The 19,289-nt window shown below is 36.5% G+C and overlaps 1 protein-coding gene across 1 annotated transcript; it reads left to right on the plus strand.

Moving 5' to 3' along the window:
• The first annotated feature begins 571 nt into the window (after positions 1–571).
• atp2b1b (ATPase plasma membrane Ca2+ transporting 1b) lies at positions 572–18,448 on the plus strand. The gene is made up of 20 exons (XM_016279739.1): positions 572–808; positions 1,743–2,159; positions 4,953–5,150; positions 6,060–6,317; positions 8,183–8,308; positions 8,437–8,679; positions 10,621–10,767; positions 10,865–11,079; positions 11,173–11,415; positions 11,959–12,200; positions 12,649–12,886; positions 13,050–13,229; positions 13,308–13,395; positions 13,483–13,589; positions 14,666–14,857; positions 14,938–15,151; positions 15,472–15,683; positions 15,765–15,872; positions 15,960–16,148; positions 16,960–18,448. Exons 2-20 carry the CDS (start codon positions 1,970–1,972, stop codon positions 17,293–17,295), a joined length of 3,726 nt encoding a protein of 1,241 aa, XP_016135225.1. The 5' UTR covers positions 572–808; positions 1,743–1,969; the 3' UTR covers positions 17,296–18,448.
• Positions 18,449–19,289: the final 841 nt, after the last annotated feature.

Below are 19,289 nucleotides of genomic sequence, written 5' to 3' on the forward strand. Positions count from 1 at the left end.
ACATCTGACTTCCAGAGCATCATGCAGCATCACAATGTGACTCACACTCCTCATTCACAGCAGGAGTAAATATAGATTTTCAGCATTTGTGTCACAGAAACGTTCACAAATTCTTTCCGTATTCAGTTTATTTTGAGAGCATTTAGTGTGGCACATAAATGAATAAGGTGCTCTTTAGATATATTTGATCAAAATATAATCTTTGTTCCTCACATAAATTATTGTGTACATAAAACATCTAATAGTGACATTCAGCTGTTCTTTCAGCCTTATTCTTGCCATTATTTATAAAATTCCTCTTTTTTTTACAGGCCTATTTGTGATTCAAATAAATGTACCAAATAAAAGCTTTTTGTATATAGAAGAGTAACTCTTGTGACTCAGGCTTTATCCGGCTGCACTTAGTTCCCTCAGAAGTCTGAATGAACTGAGGGTACTATCTAGGAATGAGTAAATATGTTTGTCTGTGTTCAACAGCGCATACTCTTCCCTACAGCAGCAGTGGCTGTGTGTCTCACTACTGCCACAAGATTGACTAATTAGATTAAGCAAGAAGCTTTCCTGAGATAATCATTCAGCAAGCCATTTCCTCTAATGGAAACTGTGCTCCTCAAGACCGTCCACTGAAGGTCAAATAATTTTATGTAGTAAAGGAGAATATTTGGCATGACGCTTTGTAGTACAGACTTTGTGTTGTTTGGAGTAATTGTACGTGACGGCGAGTCGCTCAGTCTCTGAAAGCAGCACCTTCTGACTGTGCTAGTCGAGGGGTTGCATTTGTCTCGTTGTTGCAGGAATGGACATGTCTGTAAGTACTTTTCTATCTGTTTTATGATAATGAATTGAGGTAGGTCGACTATCATGGTGTATTTTAGTTTAGTGCTTCTGTAAAGTCATTATTTCAGTCATTTGTTTGGCGATTCAGATGTTTTATTCTGTAATTGGGATGCAGATAAAAAGGTAAAGGTAAAACTCCCAATAGTTCAAAGAAATAAGAGGGGATTTAAAGTCTTAAAATGTAATTTTATTCAAGATGACACACAAACATATTTTGTTGTCCATGACCTTTGAGAGGGCTTTAGATGTCACTGCCTTTGAATCTCAACATAATTTACAATGATAAAAATCCTAGATTTCATTGCTGATTATGGTGAAAAATGTTTATTCATTTGTTCAATCCAGGGTAATTAGAAAACTACAACTTAAACTAAAAACCAAAAGTCAAAAAATGTCAAAAGAACAAGAAAATTTAAATGATAACTGATAATATATTTAATAACTACTATAAAATATATAAATAATACTAATATAACATTTTTTCCATTCAATTACACTTTCTTTTGAATACCCTCTAAAACCTTATTTCTCACTCTATTTTTTGAACACAACTTCTGAGTCATGTCTGTTGTCTTTGGTAGGTCTGTCTTCTTGACGAGATGCCGGTTTTATGTAACAGAACTAATTTGAGCATTCTGTTCTTTAAGCAGACGTAACGGATCTTTCCGCTCAAGGGCCATTACAAAAGCCAACTGTCACTTTGCATACCTGTCAACATCATCCTTAACCAGTGCCATACGGTTTGATCTGACTTCCTTTGTTGACTGACAGTGGTATCTCTTGATCTGGCAGTTACGACAGTACACGAATAATCACATTTTATTTGGCTTCATGTGCTAAATGGTCATATAAGAAGACATGGGAATGATAGAGCATGTAATGTACTTGCTTTTGTTTTGTTATAGATGTAACTTGGTGCAAACCCGAAGATCTGACCTTCTGTGACTCCAGTCAACTCAAGATGAGAGAAGATAGATCGGAAAATCAAATGAAAATGGCATTTGAATTACATCTGGTGGGTCATCAGAAGAGTTGCTTTTTGCATCCCTGAGGAATTAAGTCTGGATATTGTCGCGGCTTACCTCAGGGGAAGCCACTTCTCCTCCGCGTTTTGGTGCACTTCAGCAGGACTATGGCCAAAAACTCATTCCGTGGGTCGAAGTATAAGGCAGACGCCAATCATGATGGAGATTTTGGCTGCACACTCAAAGAACTTCGATCACTCATGGAACTCAGAGGGCCAGATGGATTACAAAGGATTCAGGAGTGCTATGGAGATGTTCAGGGACTGTGTTCCAGGTTAAAATCATCACCAATAGATGGTAAATAATTCCTTTGCTACCAATGTTAATGTTTATGCATTAAAAGACATTTATAATATGCACTGTTCTTTTATCACCAAACTTGGTAAAAGTGGACCAAAAGTTAGAACCAGTATTAACCAATAAATGGTCAATTTTAAATTTAAATAAATTAAAAAGAAAACACTAACATTTTAAATGTTAAAAGTGAATTTAGGCACCACAACATTATAATATACAGTTTAAGAATGTATATTCATTTTAAGATTTGCTTAAGATTACATTTAACAGTGTATAAAATTGTGTGCTTATAAACATTAACTATAGGTGAGCTTTAGATGACAATAAAGGTAATCTAAATGTAAAATAGAGGAAATAAGCATACACAATTAAATATCCAATATTAAGTGATACCAATAATTTTTAAAATCTCTATTATCGGCCGGTTACCAAGATGGTACCAATATATCATGCATTTCTAGATAAAACATCACTTTCAGTTTTGCTAAACTGCAGGTCTTATTTAACCAAACGGTTTCGTGACGCTGAGGCTGGTTTAGCCTGGTGGTTATAGATCTGAGCTGAGCAAAGGTTGTATGTTCAAACTTCACAGTGGTTGATCCATAACCTCTCACCATTTCAGCCTTGAGCAAGCACTTAACCTCAGGCTCTTCCTGGAAGACTGTCTCTGTAACAAGTGTAGCATAATCGCTTCAGATAAATGCGTGAGCTAAATAACTAATTAGCAATTAGACGTTTCAGACATCTTTTTCCATGTGATTTTTCCTTTAGCCATTAGTAGCTTTCATCAAAGGCCATATTTTAGCATTAAAACACTCTCTCAGAATCTCCCTTTGACAGTGGAGCTATAATGGAGCATATAATGAGGTACATAGTTTGTCTGCATAGTTTAGTTGAAAGGCCATGTCTTTTAAGAGAAAATTTTACCACTTAATGCAGTCAGTTGCTAATCTAATAGTATGTAAATTTTTGACCATATTATGCAGATTTTCATCAAGCAAATATAATTTACTTGGATATATTCAATTTTTCTAGTCTAACTCATGTCTTACAGAATATAATTTTGCATTTTCATTAAAGTCACATTTTGTGTACAACAGTTAACAATGAAAAATACTTCTTAAACATTTATTAATCTTAGTCAATGGTTATTTTAACGAATGCATTATTAAAATCAAAGCATTAATGCGTTATCTAACGTTAACTAATGGGACCTTTTATTATGAATTGTTCAAGTTGTTTTAAACTATTGACAGCCCTAATAATTGTAGTTATTATTTCTGTTTTATGTGTTTTTCTGAATCATTCCAAGTGCCCTGGTTATGAATGAAAGCTACAATGAATAATATGACCAGTATTTTAAAACATTTCTAACTAAATTACAGTTATTATGCGTCAGTCAGCTGACAAAAGTTTAACCGCCGGGCATTATTGCCTTTCTTGTCACTTAATTGTCCAGGTTATCAAAAGTGGCCATCATGTCCTTTTGGATTTTACAGTTCCTTTTTTTGCTCATTTCACCTTTTTATTCATCTTCTTCTGTGCTTCTAGTTTAGACCAATCTGTCTTCATATTATTCCAGCAAGCTGAACTCCAATCATTTGTCTAACACCATGATCAGCTTATGTTTCCCTTGAGAATTCCAACTAAATATGTTTACACTCTCCTCTTGTGATTCTTTCATTTAAGATTTTTATGTGTATTAGAAATACATAATCCATCTGTTATGAAAGAGTCCTATCTCTTGTTAAAATCTGACCTTGATTATTGTTTTTTACCTTGTCATCCGTCTATATTTTCCAGTTCGATAAGCATTGGCTTACTGTTCTGCACTGGCATATTTAGCTCTGTCATGAGCCATAACAGACAGTTGTAGTTGTGACAGGTGGGACCAGATCAATTTACCTCATGTAATCCCACTCACCTTAAACCGAGGCAGGCTCTTCCTTGCTCCGCTTCACGCTAATCTCACTGGCCGCTGCTCTGCTGCATGGGGTTTACATTCATTTTTGCCCTTGCCAACAGTGAGTAAACCTTTGAGGGGGCAGAGAACTAGCGTTTTGTAACTGAGCAAGGGAACGAAGAGAGGAATTACATTGTGTTAGTGTTTAGGCTGTGCTCTTGCTTGTGTGGGGTGTGTGAATCTTGATATTTTTTGGAATCCATTATATTTAAAAGGAAAAACAAAACAAAGTAAAAACCATCTCCAAATCCAATTCAATTTCTCAAGCGTTTTAAAATATAGCGAGAACAAGTTTGAGGATTGACCTGTTTTCTCTGTACTCTTTCAAAATGTGTTTTTAAATTGCAAATTCAGTACATATAAAGATACGCCATAAGGATGTTCAGGTCATCTAAAAGTCATATATAATTCAAACATTGTCATTAATTATAATCTTCAGAGACCCATCAGAAATCTTTGTACAATCCGAAGGTATTAAATTATGCTATTAGATATCTTGACTGTAATGGTATATCTTATTTTTCTATGGTAATAACAATGGTATAATATTTTTACAACCAGAACTAGCTATTTTGAAATTGGAAAAATGCAAAAAGGCAGTTTTATGACAGTAATCTTCATATTTGTATAATCTATACCCTAAAACTTTATGCAACCTTAATGCGATAAACTGAAAAAAATAATAATAATAAAACAGTAAATTAAACAGATTATTGGACTAACGTTCAATGAGTTACTTGCTGTTTGTGAAATTTGCTAGCAATATCTGAGTGAAAATTGTTTCTACACCAAATATTTAAATGTTTATTCTGCTCTTTCTCTCTGTTTAGGGTTAAGTGGTCATTCTGATGACATTGCAACAAGAAATGAAGAATTTGGAAAGAATTTTATACCTCCTAAAAAGTCAAAAACATTCCTTCAGCTAGTGTGGGAAGCATTGCAGGATGTGACTCTAATTATTTTGGAAGTTGCAGCCATACTATCCTTAGGCCTTTCCTTCTATAAACCTCCTGATGCCGAGAGAGAACGTGAGTATCATAGGGCTTTTAAGCTCACTATGAATAATATGCCTGTTTCTCTTACTCAATGGTGCTGTTGAATAACAATGAATTTGTAACATGCCCTGAAGGTGACGTAGTGCTGTTATGTATTCAGCTCACCCAGGGCCTCTGTTTTTAGAAAAAATATTGTCAAAAATACTTTTACCTGAGCCCTGCTGTGCATTTAGCAGTGAAACCCTGCAAATCATGTTATTTTGTGTTTGCAATTGCACAGTCCTTCACTTCCTTCCTAAATGTATACCCTGCTTATAATGTACCTCAAATAACCTATTAACATTTTAGACTCATATATACTGTATATTGTTCAAATGTTTGGGGTTGGAAAGATTTTTTAATTGTTTTTGAAGAAAGTCTCTTATGCTCACCAAGGCTGCATTTATTTGATTTGAAAAATACAGTAAAAGCAATACTATTGTAAAATATTATTACCATTTAAAATAACTGTTTTGTATATAATTTATTAATGTGATGTTAAAGCTGAATTTTCAGCATCATTACTCCAGTCTTGAGTGTCACATGATCATTCAGAAATCATTCTTATACAGTGGGGCAAAAAAGTATTTAGTCAGCCACCAATTGTGCAAGTTCTCCCACTTAAAAAGATGAGAGAGGCCTGTAATTTTCATCATAGCTGATTTGCTGCTCAAAAAAACATTTCTTGTTATTATCAATGTTGATAACAGTTCTGCTGATTAATATTTTGGTGGAAACTGTTTTTTTTCCCCAGAATTCTTTGATGAATGGAACGTTTAAAAGAATCTTACTGACCCCAAACTTTTAAACAGTAGTGTATATATAATCTTATGTATAATATAAGACTTATACACACGAGTTGCTGTAGTAGCTATTCTTACTGTGACTTTCTCATTGGTGCAGACTGTGGTAGGGCGGCTGGAGGAGTTGAGGACGAGGGTGAGGCAGAGGCGGGCTGGATTGAGGGTGCTGCCATCCTCTTGTCTGTCATCTGCGTGGTTCTTGTCACAGCCTTTAATGACTGGAGCAAAGAAAAGCAATTCCGTGGACTGCAGAGCCGCATTGAACAAGAGCAGAAGTTCACCGTGCTCCGAGCTGGTCAAGTCATTCAGATTCCTGTGGCCGAGATTGTGGTTGGAGACATTGCACAAGTAAAATATGGTAAAATGATCTTGCTTCTCCCTTAAAGGGATCCCTGGGTATTAAGACTTGTATGGCTTAATATAACGTAAATGATGTATCTTCCTGAAATATGTAGTAGAAGACCCATTAAAGATTTATGTTATTTTAAAAATCACATCGTTTTATACATATTTTGGACTATGGGGGGGCGCCATTATTCTGATGACGTAAAATGGTTACACTCAGTGAGCTACTGCAGCTACCTGTTGCTAATTTGACCACAACCCAACTCGGAAAATAAAATACTGTTATGATGACCACAGCTACTGAAAGAGCTTACAGGTGGAGATGGATAAGCATAGGCTTAAACCAAATGCTGTACCATCGATTTTTCCCCACATGGAGTCTAAACGCCCCAGATCTCGAGGAAAATCTGCGCTGAGAAGCTCCTCTACACTCTTAAAAATAAAGGTGCTTCACGATGCATAGAAGAACCTTTTTGTCTAAATGGTTCCATAAAGAACCTTTAACATCTGAAGAACCTTTCTGTTTCACAAAAGGTTCTTTGGGGCGAAAGAAGGTTCTTCAGATTATAAAAAGGTAAGAAAGAGATGGTTCTTTAAAGAACCTTTGACTGAATGCTTCTTTGTGGAACCAAAAATGGTTCTTCTATGGCATCGCTTGAAGAACCTTTTGAAGCACCTTTATTTTTAAGAGTGTAGCGGCCACACATCATGATTAGCGTCGGCATGTTTACAGGATGACATAGCGTTTCTCAGCCGTTTGTAAGTTCTTTCAGTAGCTGTGGTCTACTAAAAGACTCAAAGGCATCAGGACTAAAGTGGATTTATTCGTCCACAGGCATCTTCCCATTCTTTTCTCGTCTTCTTGTGAAGTCTTGCATTGCTTCTCTTGTTGCCCTTCGACTGAAAAATACAACCAAAAGTCACACAATGTGGTATCGTATCAGTATTTTATTTTCTGAGTTGTGTATTCTGAGTTGTGTTGCGGTAAAAAGCCAAAGACTATAGAAATAAGCGCCAGTAGCTCACCGAGTGCAACCATTTGACGTCATCATTGCAGAATTGATTGTGCATTGATGACGATAATCGACATAGTCCAAAAACCATGTCGATTTTTTCAAATAACATACATCTTTCATGGGGTTTCTACTATATATTTAAATAAGAAACATCATTTACGTTATATTAAGCTATACATGTCTTAATACCCGGGGATCCCTTTAAGATTTACGAAGAACATTTTTTAAAGAATTGTTATGCAGCTTTTGCCATTGAGTGACAGTTTATGATGACCTCATCAGTCAAGCTTCAAAAATGGACAAAAAAAATTGTGTGCTTTTTCACTTTTTGAATATTCAGTTTTCGAAATAATTACAAAGAAAGCAAGTAACACATTCAAATAAACATGAAATTTTAAAGTAGAAAGACTTACTTAATCTTTTTATTTACAACTTTTACAACCATTTTTTAAATTCTGCATGTCAATGTGTGAGATTAGAGATTCAAGGCAAGTCAAGAAATTGACTACTTTTTTAGGGGTATTTTTTTTCCTTTTTGGAGCTTGACAGCCATGGAATGAACTGTTGTTTTATGGAAAAGTGCTGTGTGAAGATAAGAAAAAAATATTTATGGGAAAATATAGCATATAGGTTTGGAAAGACAAGTGAATGACAAAATGATCTTTTTTGGCTTAGCTATTCTTTTAAAAAATAATGTTAAAGCATATAAAAAAAATTTTTTTTTTCATTAGTCTGTTTGTTTCTTCTTGTTTTGTTTGGTATTTGCTGTGCTCGATTAAAAACCTCTCTTTTGGCTTGCGATGCAAACATCTGTCTGTTGTGTCTCAGATGACACCATCTGTCCTTTGCTTTGTGCTTGCAGGTGACCTCCTTCCTGCTGATGGTGTACTAATCCAAAGCAACGATCTAAAAATTGACGAGAGCTCCCTCACTGGAGAGTCGGACCATGTCAAAAAAACTGTGGACAAAGACCCTATGCTTCTTTCAGGTTTTGCTCTGCTTTTTTTAAGTAACAATAACGGTAACAATCAAAATGTCAAGACTGATGCAGTTTTGCAATTGCAGCACTTACATACCACACCTGGTTACATGCCCATTTTTGTCCTGTTTACTCAGGCACGCATGTGATGGAGGGCTCCGGAAAAATGCTGGTCACAGCAGTGGGGGTGAACTCTCAGACGGGAATCATCTTCACTCTCCTCGGAGGCGGAGATGATGATGATGATGATGATGATGATGAGGAGAAAAAAGAAGAGAGGGAGAGGAAAAAGAGGGAGAAGGAGGAGAAAAAGCGGGAGAAAGAAGAGAAAAAGAAAGAAAAAGAGAGGAAGAAGAAGGAGAAAAAAGAAAAAAAGAAAAGTATGTTCCTTAATAAGATGGGTTTCTGAAATGCATTTCCAAAATAATATCTAAAGTATCCATTCTGTTCTAAACAAGTTTAGGTTTTCCCCCCAACATTAAGCTGTTATTAAATAGGCTAACTATTTGAAAAGCTTTAGCCAGGGACTAGATGCATCATTTTAAACCTACATGACTAGGATGCAAGAAGAGTCACATAATTTCCAAATTACTTGTATCTATAGATATCACAAATATCTGATTGATCCATCTCAATTTTCAGCAGCCAAAAAGCCAGATGCAACAGATAAAAAGAAAGGTTTGTATTAGCACATATGCTGTAACTGTATGTCATAGCATTTCCTTTAGATCGGTGGTTCTCAACTGGTGGGTTGTGATGTAAAAGTGGGTCACAGGTCTGTTCTGATGGTTAAAACAATGCTAATTGCCAATAATAAAATGCAGCTAACCATATAATTGTGCATTGCCTCCTATATATACTGTATATATATATATATATATATACAGTGGGTACGGAAAGTATTCAGACCCCCTTAAATTTTTCACTCTTTGTTATATTGCAGCCATTTGCTAAAATCATTTAAGTTAATTTTTTTTCCTCATTAATGTACACACAGCACCCCATATTGACAGAAAAACACAGAATTGTTGACATTTTTGCAGATTTATTAAAAAAGAAAAACTGAAATAACACATGGTCCTAAGTATTCAGGGGTCTGAATACTTTCCGTACCCACTGTATATATATATCATACATCAAACTTGGACCAATACAGTGTTTTGGTGCTAATTCAGCTGTCACTTGGATAAATCTAATCAAATTAGGCAGATGACATGCTTTCATTTTCAGAAAACATGAACAAAACTTTGCAAGATATGACAAAATATGAACCAGACTGCTTTAAATATGGGTTTGTGTTCGTGTTCTTGTTTTTTTTTAAATTCAAGAGGCATTCTGAAACCAAATTTGACATTTTCCCTGTTCAGCCTACATAATTTTGTACATTGATGGGTCTATGGAGTTTATTATTAACAAATTTCAAGGTTTGATATAAGGGTTATTTTTGTTACTTTTGACATATGTCAAAACTGGTTGAGAACCACTGCAGGAACATCACAAGAAATAGCAGTCAGTGACATAGTTCAATCAGTAGTTGCTCTTTTGGCATGCATTGTGTGCCTTTCTTTCCTTATGTATTGAGTGTACAAGTTGCGAGAATGTCCTGTGAACATATGCTAACTGTGCTCTTCACTCTTTTCATGCTGATTAGCAGTAAGAAGATTAGGGCCTTTGGCCTTACAGCTCTGCTTTTTCCTCTTGTCCACATACAAACACATACAGGCAGACACATACTGTAAATATTGGGCTGTCAGAAATGTTGCAAGCAGAATTCAAACTCATATTGGCCAAATGAACATCAGAATGCAATACATTACCGTTCAAAAGTTTGGGGTCAGTAATACTAAAGTTTTTGAAAGTCTGTTATGCTCACAAACCCTGCATTTATTTAATAAAAAAAATACAGTAAGAACAATAATATTGTGAAATATTACAATTTAAATACATTTTTAATTTTAATATATTTTTAAAATATTTATTTCTCTAATAGAAAGCTGAATATTTTGCAGCCATTACTCTAGTCTTCAATGTCCATGACCCAGAAAGCATTATTATCAATGTTGAAAACTTATTATTGCACTTTAAAAAATTAACATGCAGTAGTTACATTAATTTTTATATATCATAATGTAATGAAATTGGGATGATTCGGTAGTATTAAATCATGTAAATGAAACCAGCTACTTTAAAAGCATTTTATGTTACATGACAAACCATTTTTGGTAGTTTGATACATACATAGCCTTTGTACAGTACAACATTTATAAAACAGATTATAAGTACATTTAAATTGGATTTATTTTAACATCACTCTCATTCAGAAAAGGATGGAGGCAGAGTGGAGATGGAGCCCCTTAACAGTGACGATGGAACAGAAGAAGAGCCTAAAAAAAACAAGATTCCAAAGAAAGAGAAATCAGTACTTCAAGGGAAGCTCACCAAACTAGCTGTACAAATCGGAAAAGCAGGTAAATATTGTTATGTTAATATGTTTTTCCTTGTATAAGAACTCAAAGAGAGGCTTTTAAGAGGTTATGTAATGTTCATGTGTGTTTCTTTCCCCAGGGCTCTTCATGTCAGCCATCACAGTTCTCATTCTTGTGGTGCTCTTTTTGGTGGATACTTTCTGGATCCAAGGGCTTCCCTGGATTAAAGACTGCACTCCTATCTACATCCAGTTCTTTGTCAAGTTCTTCATCATCGGCGTAACTGTGCTGGTTGTTGCCGTGCCTGAGGGTTTACCACTTGCTGTCACCATCTCATTGGCCTATTCTGTGAAAGTATGTGGTCTGTTTTTTTGCAGAAGTCTCATGACAAACTTGTACATACAGAGGTTACAACTGTAGTAAAATCATCAATGTCATTCTCTGTAGAAAATGATGAAGGACAACAACCTGGTGAGACATCTGGACGCTTGCGAGACGATGGGAAATGCCACTGCAATTTGCTCTGATAAAACAGGCACCCTAACCATGAACAGAATGACAGTGGTTCAGGTGTATATTGGAGACAGACACTACAAGAAGGTTCCGGAATCTGATCCGATTCCTGGCAACATCATGAATCTTCTCATCACAGGCATTAGTGTTAACAGTGCATATACTTCAAAAATAATGGTAAGAAACTATATTTTGAATGTACTTTAAAATATACACAGGGTCCAAAAACTGTTACCACAAGAGAAAATGCTTCTAATTTGCATATTTGTTAAATGACAAATGATATGATCAGAATATAAATTTGGGTGAAGAATTAATATGAATTAACTTGTCCTCATTTCAGTTTAATAGCATCAACACGAGCTGCATAAACCCCATAAGTTTCTGTAAAATATGTCACATCACAAATTAGTATAACAGAATAAATATAATATGTGTCATATATTATATTAAATATATATATTTTGTATAGATTATGCTATATTTAAGTTGTTCAATTTATGTTATAACTTGTCTTTATTTCAAATTTCAATTAATGTTTGCATGTCTTTTTTTTTTAAAAAGAAAGATTTTATTTAGTTAAAGAAATCAATGTGATTTTAGACTTTTGGGCCACACTGCATTAAATCTTGTTTAGTTATTTATGTGATTTTTGATACATTTTTTGTAAGATTAGACTTGGTTTCATGATTTTCATAAATGCCTTTTTTTTTTGTCAAGCCTGCTGAGAAAGAGGGCGGTCTGCCCCGTCAAGTTGGGAACAAAACTGAATGTGCCTTGCTAGGGTTTACCACTGATTTACGAAAAGATTACCAAGCCATTCGCAATGAATATCCTGAGGAAAAACTGTACAAAGTATACACCTTCAACTCAGTGAGAAAATCCATGAGCACAGTCCTTAAAAATCCAGATGGAAGTTACCGTATGTTCAGCAAAGGAGCGTCAGAAATCCTCCTGAAGAAGTAAGTGCACATTTAATATTTCAGATGATAATGATTTTCAGGTGATTTGCCATTTGCTAGATAATAATATAGGTGGTATTATTATGGCGAGGGATGTTCTCATTCAGTAGATCATTTCATTGGTCAGACATCTTTATAGTTCAGGTTGAGTCATTTTAGTCCAGTTTTCCTGGAAAAATAGACCATTTAAAAGTTTGAAAACACTAAAGATGCTATTACATTAGCAACATCCTTTGTCCACTCTCAATAATATTAGCGATGCTTGAAGCACCATTCACACAGAAGTCACTTTCAAACCAAGCAACTTTCTGTTGGTCAACGCGGCAAATTGACATGAAAACTTGAACCCGATGTGAAATCTGCATGGTTCAAAGTTTAAGACTACATACTTGTATCATTAACTTTCCAAAAAGTTATAATAGTTTAATAATAATTAATATTTCCCCAGATGCTGTAAATTCCTTTCAGCCAATGGTGAAGCCAAAGTCTTCTGGCCCATTGATCGGGATGACATGGTGAATAAGGTGATTGAGCCCATGGCCTCTGAGGGTTTGAGGACCATCTGCCTTGCCTACAGGGACTTCCCTGTTTCAGACGGGGAGCCTGATTGGGATAATGAGGCAGATATATTGACTGGACTTACCTGCATTTGTGTGGTGGGCATTGAGGATCCTGTTCGGCCAGAGGTAACTGCTCACTTGACTATTAATGACCCTGCTATTCCCTCCAGTTTACATGGAAAATATGCATTTGACAGTGAAAACAAAGCAAAGACATGCTGAGGTGCTCATTACTGTAAGTTAGCATGTGTTTGTTGACACCTAACCCCGGGTGGTATAATCACCACAGGTCCCCGATGCTATTAAGAAGTGCCAGCGAGCAGGAATCACTGTGCGCATGGTCACAGGGGATAACATTAACACCGCTCGAGCTATTGCAACCAAGTGCGGCATTCTCCATATGGGTGATGACTTCCTGTGCCTTGAAGGCAAAGAGTTCAACAGACGAATACGCAATGAACTTGGAGAGGTGAGGGGGTCAAAATAAAAAATGTATCAGTTTTTATTCGAATGAAAGGTTGATACTAAGGCCTCATCATATTTTCAGATTGAGCAAGAGCGCCTGGACAAGATCTGGCCCAAACTGCGTGTACTTGCGAGATCTTCTCCAACTGATAAGCATACATTGGTCAAAGGTAATACGTTTTAAACAGGACTGTTGTTAAAATTGTGGTGAATGTTGCAGTCTGACTGCAAATAACATGTTTTGCTGTCTCTTTAAGGTATAATTGATAGCACCATCATAGAACAGAGACAAGTAGTTGCTGTCACTGGAGACGGAACCAATGATGGCCCTGCGCTAAAAAAAGCTGACGTTGGATTTGCAATGGTAGGACTTTTTTTTCAGAATTGAACGATTTCACATCACTATAATAGACCTAACAAATGCAAATGAATACTGTATACTGAATAAATTAAAGAAGAACGAATCTAGCTATGTTTCAAACCAAGTTGCAAATTTAATCTGAGTACATCTTGGTCAGAGTAGTGGTATATTTAATTTGACTGACTCTCAGCCGATCACATCTACCTGTAGGAATACGACTATCACCTATCACGGCATATCACCTATCGCGGCATTCCTATGTAAGCTCTATTCAGTATTATTCAGCTGCTTTTTTGCTTGCTCAGGAGCAAATTACCCTCCTCCATCCCCAACTCCTCCTTTTGCCACAGTCAGGACTCGGCTTTCTGATATTCCTTGTTGAATCAGACTCCTTTTATCTTGAGTAATGTGTTACACTTAAATATCATTAAGTACATTAATGCTACCTGCTTTGTTCTGTTTACCCTTGGGGGTTATTATTGCTGCGTATTGTTATTATTATTCATGCAGCCATGAATGAGCAGGGAGTTTTTACCCAGAACAGTACCATACCGCCAAACCAAACTGTATTCTAAGTGTCATTTATTTTGACGATAGTGGTCCTGACAGAATTATGATTAAACCACTGATGTCACATGGACTATTTAAAAAATGTCCTTACTACCTTTCTGGGCCTTGAACGTGTCAGTTGCATTGCTGTCTATGCACGGTCAGAAAGCTCTTGGATGTCATCAAAAATATCTTAATTTGAGTCCCAAAGATGAATGAAGGTCTTACTGGTTTGGAATGACATGAGGGTGACAGAATTTTCATTTTTGGATGAACTAACCCTTTAACAACATACTGATTACATATCGTCTTTAAGAAGAAACTTTCACTAGAATAAAACAGTTTTAAAAGTTGTGAGTTTTGAAATTTACAGTCTAGTACTTGCATAATGTCTTAATGCCTTGTTTTTAATCGCATAAAGTTCAGTTGTATGGCATCTATCCTGTAGTATTCCAAAATAAGCATGAACAAGCTTGGAAAATTAAAGTTAATGAAATTTGACAGTGACATGTCTTGACCTGTCTTTTTAGGGCATTGCTGGTACAGATGTGGCCAAAGAGGCATCAGACATTATCTTGACAGACGATAACTTCAGCAGCATTGTGAAGGCAGTGATGTGGGGGAGGAACGTCTATGACAGTATCTCAAAGTTCCTCCAGTTTCAACTGACAGTCAATGTGGTGGCTGTCATTGTGGCATTTACTGGAGCCTGTATCACACAGGTTAGACTTCTGCTTCCACTTTCTCCTGTCCTCGTCGTCACCTCTATTAAACTTTTTGCTTTGTCCAACTCTCCACACAGGATTCCCCTCTCAAAGCTGTACAGATGCTGTGGGTGAATTTAATTATGGACACATTTGCATCACTAGCACTGGCAACGGAGCCTCCCACGGAGGCTTTACTGTTGCGCAAACCATATGGCCGTAACAAGCCTCTCATTTCCCGCACCATGATGAAGAACATCCTCGGACATGCTGTATATCAGCTAACCATCATCTTCACACTGCTGTTTGCCGGTAAGCACCACCCAAAATATCTAGAGCTGGGTTTACCAAATGGTGGTTTACGAACCCCTGGGGGTTTGTGAGGGAATTGCAAGTTAATAAACGCAATGTGCGCTAGGTTCACTTTATTTACACATTCGCCTAATTTCTCAAATTTTTGTGGGCAGAGGTTTTAGCAGTATTCTGCCAAAATAAAAACTCAAACTATTTAGTTTTGAATGTTTGAAAGGGAAGAATTTGATATAGAAATATTAGTATTGTAGCTTGTTGTGTAACCCGGATTTAGAGCATCCAGTCAGAGTATACCGGCTATTATTAATTTTTTTTCACAGGTGAACAGATCTTTGACATTGACAGTGGCAGGAACACTCCTCTTCACGCCCCTCCTTCAGAGCACTACACCATCGTCTTTAACACATTTGTGATGATGCAGCTCTTTAACGAAATTAACGCTCGAAAGATCCACGGTGAGAGAAATGTTTTTGATGGCATCTTCAATAACATGATCTTCTGCTCCATCGTATTCGGGACCTTTGTAATCCAGGTACGTCACATTGTAATCTCTATAAGCCTATGTTGATCAACTATCAACAATTCTGAATCCCAACATGGTTTGGTTTTTTAGATTGTAATCGTGCAGTTTGGAGGGAAGCCTTTTAGCTGTGTAGGTCTCTCTGTTGAGCATTGGCTGTGGTGTGTCTTCCTTGGCTTTGGCTCTCTTCTCTGGGGGCAGGTAGGCCTTGAAAAGCATTTTAACTGCTGATGACTTTTGAAATTATGCACTGGGTGATGTATTGTTTTCCTCACCTCTGACCCACAGTTAATTTCCACCGTTCCCACAAGTCGTCTGAAGTTCCTGATGACAGCAGGTCATGGGACGCAGAAGGAGGAGATCCCTGAAGATGAGCTGGAGGAGATGGAAGACCTGGATGAAATCGACCACGCTGAAATGGAGCTAAGAAGGGGGCAGGTTCTGTGGTGCAGGGGTCTCAACAGAATTCAGACACAGGTACTAAATGAGGTTTCTTTCATTTCATGCCTTAAGGGTTAGTTCACCCAAAAATGAAAATGATGTCATTAATTACTCACCCTCATGTCGTTCCAAACCCGTAAGTTCGTCATCGTTCATCTTCCAGAATATAATCAATGTAATGAACGTTGTTTACGTTCAGCATGCACGCACTGTCTACTGAACGTAAACAACGTCCATTACGTTGACTATGTTCTGGGGTACTCTCCAAAATGGCGGAAGATGGTAACTCGGGGAGAGGAATTGCTGAATAAATTATGTTATTATTGTTTTTTTGCACACAAAAAGTATTCTCGTAGCTTCGTAAAAAATTACGGTTGAACCCCTGATGTCACATGGATTATTTTACCGAAGTCCTTGATATGTTTCTGTGCGTTGATCGTGGTAATATCCTTGCTGTCTATGGAGGGTCAGAGATCCCTCAGATTCCATCAAAAATATCTTAATTTGTGTCCCGAAGATGAACAAAGGTCTAACAGGTTTGGAACGACATGAGGGGGGAGTAATTAATGACAGAATTTTCATTTTTGGGTGAACTAACCCTTTAAATCCTAAATGTGATTTAATTTTTTATTAAGGTGACATTAAAAGTGTCTTTTTGTCTTACCTTTTGCTATTTTTTAAATATTTTAAATGTATAGATTTTGTCCCAGACTTAGTTTGTCAATCTTAAAATATAAAATCCATTATAAAAATATGAATGAGTGCATGTTAAACTATAATTTCAACAAAAATTCTAAATGGTAGAATGCTACTGATCTCTGATTTTTATTTGGTGCTTTTTCTTCAGATCCGTGTGGTTAATGCTTTCCGGGATTCCATGTCTCCTTACGAAGGCCTGGAGACGCCAGAGTCTCGCAGCTCCATTCACAATTTCATGAGCCACCCAGAGTTCCGTATTGCGGATTCAGAACCAGCCATCCCTCTCATCGATGACACAGACCCAGAGGAGGACGCACCTACTAAACGAAACAAGACTCCTTCCCCACTGCCTCCAGTTTTATCCCCTAATCAGAACAACAATGCATCTGACAACAGGGGCTTCCATCAGCACAAAGATATAGCCAAAACTATCCTTTCTCCGACTCCTGGAAGCCCACTGCACAGTCTGGAAACCTCTCTATAATCCACCCTACGTCAGATCACGTCAACAACCGAGGACACGTTAAGTACAAAATCAGGGCATCTGGGCATCTGGGCCTCTGATAGTGAACTGGAAAAGGAGCAGAACTTGTTTTGTTTTTTAATTTCATGGGGGTTTGTTTCATTCTTTTCACATTTGGCCTGCACACCCTGAAAGTGTATGGTTTGTGAATGAACGGTGTTGCTCAAATGTTCAAATTCTTTCCTCTTATATTTTGTTCATTCAAATATTTTGATATAAGGTGTTTTGGCTGTTCATATAGATACAAATATTGGGGAGTTTTTGGACAAATTATTATTTTGGATGAAAAAGGTTCACATGTAGTTGCTGCTCTGTTTAATTGTGAGCAAACACTTTATGAAGGTGCACTATTTGCCTCTAAATCAGTTTTGATTTAGATTTTTTAGAAAGCTAGGAATCCTTAGATGATAATGCATCAAGATTTTTAAAGGGGTATGGCTGGACGGTAAGTCATTGATTACAGGCTTATAAGTTCATGAAAAGTAGCTTAACTGCACTCGCAAAAATGATGCATTCAAGGTGTATTAAGGGAATGAAATATTAACAGGTTTACAGTGGTACATTGTGCTCATTTTTGTCTTGATTTTTTTTCTTTTTAAATCAACCAATGATGAAGGCTATGCTAAAATGTAACCGTGTATTTTCTGTTTAGAGTGTTTTATCAATTTTGATCCACCCCACCTCCTTAAACCACAGACAAGGACTCAAAAACACCACGCAAGTCCCCTGAGTTTGTCAAGATGCTGTTTTATGAATTATTGTGATGGTAATATGAAGTATTTTTATTATTTACTGCAGATATTATTCATTGTGGTGACATGTTAAAGGTTTTACCAAAATGTTATAAGATTTGTTACAGAAATGTACACAGTAAACAATACAAGATTAGAAAAAGCAAGTAGGAAAGCAACAGAGAGAATTTGTGGGTACATTTTATTTCACTGTAGTTTCATTACCGTTTTGGGAATGAATATTTCATTTCACTATTTCATTGTTTTTGCCTTTATTATGATAGGACAGTGAGTAGACAGGAAGCAAAGTGGTAGAGAGAGGGGGACGGGATAGATTTTATGGAAAATAATTTTGTAAATATAAATGGTTATTGTGGTTTAATTTACATTTGGAAGTCTTTAAGTTATGTGTATGGTTTTTGACAATAAAATATTCATATTTAGCTTAACCTAATCATTGGTTTTAATTTGAATCTTATCGAGTATATATTTTACAATATTATTAGATTATAAAATAGCGTACTTAACCATTCACGTGCATTAAAATAATCGGAAATGCTCTTTTTATTGAATTTTCCTGCGCAACGGAGCAACCACGCCCCCTGGATCTTGTGCAGTGAGGGGCTACTGCTGGCGCAACGTCCGTCAACACGAAGACTGCGTTCCGGAAACTTGCTCCACCAATCCCGTCGCAGCATTCATGTCACGTGATCTTCGAAATCAGGCTGGCCAGTGGCCACGAAATTTGAAATGTGGAGACAGATCGCTAGTGCCAGTTATTTAATGTGAACAGTCAACACTACAATTAATAAATATAACCTGAGAGCTCTATCCAACAAACAGTAAGTGTTTTCTGTAATCACTAATCTGTTTTAAGATCAAATTAGAATATGATCGTTGAGTAAACCGTATGAATTCATGAGCTCCATGACTTGCTTTATGTTTATGTGTTGGTTATTAGACTAAAATGCTCTCTTTATTGAGTATCGTTAGCTTTATTTCGAGTATTTTAAGTTGGGTTAAAAGTACTTGCTGATGTCTCAAACGTGCAATGGGAAAAAAAACGGAAACACATGAACTGTAAACTAATGTTAGCAGGACTTTGGCCGCCGTTTGTTTTCCTGGCTGAAGATGGCGTCTCTCACTCACCGTGGTAATCATCTTTTTATTTCATTACAGTATCTCTAAACTACCCTTACAAAAAGTACTTGAGTGTTACAGTGA

The sequence above is a fragment of the Sinocyclocheilus grahami genome, unplaced genomic scaffold, assembly GCF_001515645.1.
Source record: "Sinocyclocheilus grahami isolate Dianchi unplaced genomic scaffold, SAMN03320097.WGS_v1.1 scaffold133.1, whole genome shotgun sequence".
NCBI classification, from domain to species: Eukaryota; Metazoa; Chordata; class Actinopteri; order Cypriniformes; family Cyprinidae; genus Sinocyclocheilus; species Sinocyclocheilus grahami.